Here is a 5,909-nt window from a genome sequence, read left to right on the forward strand (position 1 = left end):
CTTTTTTTTTAGACAGAGTTTCCCTCTTGTTGCCCAGGTTGGAGTGCAATGGCGCAATCTCAGCTCACTGCAACCTCCGCCTCCTGGGTTCAAGGGATTCTCCTGCCTCAATCTCCCTAGTAGCTGGGATTACAGGCGGCAGCCATGATGCCCAGCTACTTTTTTATTTTAAGTAGAGATGGGGTTTAACCATGTTGCTCAAGGCTGGTTTCAAACTCCTGACCTCAGGTCATCGCCCACCTTGGCCTCCCAAAGTGCTGGGATTATAGGTGTGAGCCACGACGCCAGATCTAATAACTACTTTTAAAGTTTTATGTTGTTTAGATTGTAGTTCACTCTTTAATTACCAATGTTCAACATTAGTAACAAAAGAAATTAACTACTATAATTCATTCATTCTTTCACAGTCTTGAACATACCCCATACCTCCATGAGGAACATTTCTGGAAACTTGGAATACAAGTAAAATAACAGACAATCCCCATCCTCAAGATGCTTACAGTCTGGAAAGGAGCCCACAGACTTTTTTCTTTTTTTTTTTTTGAGATGGAGTCTTGCTCTTGTCACCCAGGCTAGAGTGCAATGGCACAATCTCGGCTCAGTGCAACCTCCACCTCCCGGTTCAAGTGATTTTCCTGCCTCAGCCTCCCAAGCAGCTAGGATTACAGGTGCTCGCCACATTTTTGTATTTTTAGTAGAGTTGCGGTTTTGTCATGTTGGCTAGGCTGGTCTTGAACTCCTGATCTTGTGACTGCCTGCCTCGGCCTCCCAAAGTGTTGGGATTACAGGCATGAGTCACCACACCAGGCCCCACAAACTTCTTAAAGAAAATAAAGCTAGAGAACAATAAAATAGAAAATAAGTAGTTTAGGTCTTGCAAATCACGTAAGATCACTGCCACATACTCTTCTTTGGTTTTGTTAGTTTCATTGTTTTTCTTTTTAAACAACTCTTTAAAAACATAAAAGCCATTTGTTTAGCTCAAGGGCATAACAAACATTAGGGCTATAGGCCGTGCAATGCCAAACCCTGGTCTAGTAGGAGACACAGAGAGATATATTAATTATTATAGCAGTGTGATAAGCTTTTAAATAAAATTATGCATAATGTGCAATAGAGACAAAGAGGAGAGGCATTTATATGAGACTAGTGGTGGTGAGATATTCAGAGCCATGTTCTAGGAGGAAATGATGATCCTAGACTAAACAGCCTCCATTTTCTCTGTGAAGTAAAGGTCATGTAAGAGTTAGATGGATTCCAGTCCAGGCTGGCCTGGCTCTATAGCTTCCGCTATTTTCTTTTTGAGGTGGAGTTTCACTCTGCCACTCAGGCTGGAGTGCAGGGGTACAATCTTGGCTCACTGTAGCCTCCACCTCCCAGGTTCAAGCGATTCTCCTGCCTCAGCCTCCGGAGCAGATGGGATTACAGGCGCACACCACCATGCCCGGCTAATTTTTGTATTTTTAGTAGAAATAGGGTTTCACTCATGTTGGCCGGGCTGGTCTTGAACTCCTAATCTCAAGTGATCCACTTGCCCTGGCCTCCCCAAAGTGCCAGGATTACAGGTGTGAGCCACTGTGTCCAGCCCTGCTATTTTCTTTATAAAAAGGTATAGAAAGTAATATCATTTATAAGATGGAACAGACCCATTAGGCCGAGATCCAGAATATAATCTTGAGAGAAGAGCTGAAGCGAAATGGAGGGTAGGGGCAAAGGCAAGAGGTGAACTGAAGACATTATACAGGCTAGGATGTTTGATGAGTTACTTACATGGTCACTGACTTTAATAATAACTTGATCTATTTTAGTACGATATGACAGTAATAGGAATATAGTAGAAAAAAATTCAAACTGGGCATTCCAACACTGGCTTGAGCTATATAATTTTATTGGTCTTCGCAAATAAACGAAAAAGTACTAAAAGGAAGATTTCTAAAACAATAGGTTTCTACAAAGCCAGTTCCATCATGTAGGTAAATTTGGGGCATTTATGTAAGTTGGGATCTAACTTCCAGGTGTTTTTAAAAACAGAAAATAAAAAACAGAAAAATATTTTTAAAAATCTCTTTCCCATGAGCCTGTAACTATTGATAGTAAATGCTCCCATGATTTTCCAGATCAATACTACTATCTGGTGGTAATAATTAATTTGGAAGAATTATAGTACAATATTAAGCTTCTAGAAGAGCTGTCCTAGACATTTTCACATACAGAAATAACTAAATAGCATGAACTATGAAGCACGATATTTTGTAGAAATTAATCTATAAAATCTATAGTAAAAAGGAAAAAAAAAATCTAACGACTTACCACATTTCTCATTTTCAGAGGTTATCAAGCCCTAGGAGGAAGACATTTAATATCTATTACAATACATTCATTTTATATACAAATAATAGAAAGCTGGGTCTGTTATGGATATATATCCCAAGAAATCAAGGCCTATCATTTTCAGCATCAGAGGAAAAGCAAACAATTGTGCTTTTAATTAGGCTTAAAATTTTTAAATGTTACACTGTTTCTACTTGGAGTAAATGTTTCTGGATGAGCGCTGAAAAGCAGGGGCTACTGCATGAAGGAACATACAGCTATGTTTTGCCAGCCACTATTACTGATTATATCATTATTGTATTTTATGTGTCAATTAAAATACATCATGTTTTAGAATCAAATATAAGATGTAGCTCAATTCCAGAGATATTAAATATGGGAGAAAATATAAAAAAGTATTAATGTTAATAAAAAATGCTGTCTCCTATGGACAAATTTGTTGTTGTTGAGACAGGGTTTCAATCTGTCACTCAGGCTGCAGTGCAGTGGTGCGATCATGGCTCACTGCAGCCTTGACCTCTGGGGCCCAAGCAATCCTCCCATCTCAGCCTCCCAAAATGCTGGGACCACAGACATGCGCCACCACATCTGGCTAATTTTTAAAATTTTTGTAGAGATAAGGTCTCCCCATGTTGCCCAGGATGGTCTTGAACTCCTGGGCTCAAGTGATCCTTCTGCTTGGCCTCCCAAGGTGCTGTGATTACAGGCGTGAGCCATCATGGCACGCCCTCAAGACACTTTAATTGCCAAAACATTTCTCGAATGTCAAAGAAATGCCAGGTAGCCAGAAAAAAACAAAAGAAGTGACCATGTGCCTAGTGTTATAATGGGAAGCATCTAGAAATGTAAGAAAGAATTAGGACCCTGAAAATAGTAACTCCTATTTCATTCATACCTTCAAAATTATTTGAAACATGACATAATTTACATATTTCAAAAATAGCTTGAGAAAATAATACTTTAAAGTGATAGTTGTATGTAGATCAGGTTACCCTTTTAAAAAATTTCAGATCCTACCTTTTATATGTGCTTTTCATCTGAAATCTTAGCATAAGAAATGCTGATTAAAAATTACAAGCTATATTTAACGATCTTAAGATGACAGCTATTTCAACAAGTGCGAGATTAGTTAACAAAAGAGTAAAAATGTTAAGCTATAACCGTTCCAATTCCAAAAGGACTCACTTCAGACTTTTTTTGTTCAGATCGTTCCTGACTTTGAAGTTCACTCCATTCCGATCTTATAGGTGTATCTGAGAAAAATGAAATCTTATCATTATTAACACCTTGAATTTTTGATATTTCTTTGCATTAAAGTAAAATAAAAAACAGATCCTAAAGATTTTAGAAACTATCACTTCCACAAAAATTCTGTAGTTTCTGGGTAAGCATATTTCTGAAGTTTCTAAAAAAAAAAAAAAAAAAATTGTAGTTTCTATTAATTTGAGAACATTCTTTTATGTTTCCTTCCTTCAAAATCTAAGTAAATGAATTCAGTCATCAGAGTTTATTATGGTCTGTAGATAATGTGACAGACAAGTGAAGTATACTGCTTAATCTAGAGATAATGTGACAGACTTAAACACGTGAAGTATACTAATTCATTGTTTTCAACATTCTTTTTAGTTGTTGTTGTTGAGACAGGGTCTCACTCTGTTGACCAGGTGCGATCTTGGCTCAGTGCAGCCTCAACCTCCCAGGCTCAGGCAATCTTCCCATCTCAGCCTCTTGAGTAGCTGGGACTATAGGTGCATACCACCTTGCCTGGCTAATTTTTGATTTTACACAGACAGGGTTTTGCCATGTTGCCCAGGCTGGTCTCAAACTCCTAGGGCAACATGGAACAGAGATCCACCTGCCTTGGCTTCCCAGAGTGCTGGGATCACAGGCATAAGCCACTGCCCAGTTCTTCAACATTTATCTTAAAATCAGTCAAAATTCACTTTGGGAGGCTGAGGCAGGCAGATCACTTGAGGTCAGGAGTTCGAGACCAGCCTGGCCAACATGGTGAGACCCTATCTCTACTAAAAAATACAAAAAAACATTAGTTGGGAGTGATGGTACATGCCTCTAATCGCAGCTACTCAGGAGTCTGAGGCAGGAGAACAGCCTGAACCCAGATCGTGCCACTGCACTCCAGCCTCAGTGACAGAGTGGAACTCCATCTCAAAATAAAACAAAACGAGGCCGGGCGTGGTGGCTCACGCTTGTAATCCCAGCACTTTGGGAGGCCGAAACAGGCGGATCACGAGGTCAGGAGATTGAGGCCATCCTGGCTAACACAGTGAAACCTTGTCTCTACTAAAAAAAATACAAAAAAATTAGCTGGGCGTGGTGGCGGGCGCCTGTAGTCCCAGCTACTCAGGAGGCTGAGGCAGGAGAATGGCGCAAACCTGGGAGGCGGAGCTTGCAGTGAGCCGAGACTGCGCCACTGCACTCCAGCCTGGGTGACAGAGACTCCGTCTAAAAAATAAAAATAAATAAATAAATAAAATAAAACGAAATGAAACAAAACAAAAATCAGTCAAAATTAATATATTGGTAAAACGTACTTAGACTAGTGAGCACCTCCACTGAGCATGAGACACTGTTAAATATAATCAAGCTGTTTCTGCACTCTTTTTTAGAGGATTAATAGGGAGAAGTACATTATCAATGTTTTAAAGTATGATCACTTTCTCCCAGTTCTGATACTCCAGTGGTCTTTTTTTTTTCCTTCCCCAGACGGGGTCTCACTCTGTTACCCAACTAGAGTACAGTGGCACGATCATGGCTTACTGCAGCCTCCAATTCCAGGGATCAAGCAATCCTTCTTCTTCAGTCTCCTGAGTAGCAAGGACTACAGGCACATGTCCCTACGCCTGGCTAATCTTTTATTTATTTTATTTTATTTTATTTTTTGAGACGGAGTCTTTTGCTCCTGTTGCCCAGGCTGGAATGCAATGGCATGGTCTCAGCTCACTGCAACCTCTGCCTCCTGGGTTCAAGCAATTCTCCTGCCTCAGCCTCCCAAGCAGCTGGGATTACAGGCGCCCACCACAACTGGATAGTTTTTTCATTTTTAGTAGAGAGGAGGTATCCCTATGTTGCCCAGGCTGGTCTCAAACTCTTAGGCTCAAGCAATCCTCACGCCTTGAACTCCCAAAGTGCTGCGATTACAGGTGTGAGCCAATGTGCCCAGTCTACTCCAGGGGTCTTAAGTGTATTTCAGTTAACACCAATCCAGTGACGCCCACCCAACAGAAATGTTTACTGACCTAAACCTAAGGAAAGCAATTAATGTCTTCATAAATAAGTGCTACTTTTTTTTTTGAGACGGAGTCTTGCTGTCGCCCAGGCTGGGTGCAATGCCATGATCTTGGCTCACTGCAACCTCCGCCTCCCGGGTTCAAGCGATTCTCCTGCCTCAGCCTCCCGAGTAGCTGGAACTACAGGCGCGTGCCACCATGCATAGCTAATTTTATGTATTTTTAGTAGAGACAGAGTTTCACTGTGTTAGCCAGGATGGTCTCGATTTCCTGACCTCATGATCTGCCCACCTTGGTCTCCCAAAGTGGCAGGATTACAGGCATGAGCCA

At 40.8% G+C, this 5,909-nt stretch overlaps 1 protein-coding gene across 4 annotated transcripts in view; it reads right to left on the reverse strand.

The window, feature by feature from the left end:
• The window catches only part of PTPN12 (protein tyrosine phosphatase, non-receptor type 12), a 106,852-nt gene that overhangs the window by 2,242 nt on the left and 98,701 nt on the right, over positions 1 to 5,909 (reverse strand). For all 4 annotated transcript variants that reach the window (XM_011985455.1, XM_011985457.1, XM_011985458.1 and 1 more), the window contains 2 exons: positions 3,517 to 3,584; positions 2,311 to 2,341 (listed from right to left, as the gene is read on the reverse strand). In XM_011985455.1, coding sequence (XP_011840845.1) covers positions 2,311 to 2,341; positions 3,517 to 3,584 — 99 coding nt within the window. The remainder of the gene's footprint in view (positions 1 to 2,310; positions 2,342 to 3,516; positions 3,585 to 5,909) is intronic.

This window comes from Mandrillus leucophaeus, unplaced genomic scaffold (assembly GCF_000951045.1).
Source record: "Mandrillus leucophaeus isolate KB7577 unplaced genomic scaffold, Mleu.le_1.0 Scaffold284, whole genome shotgun sequence".
Classification (NCBI taxonomy): domain Eukaryota; kingdom Metazoa; phylum Chordata; class Mammalia; order Primates; family Cercopithecidae; genus Mandrillus; species Mandrillus leucophaeus.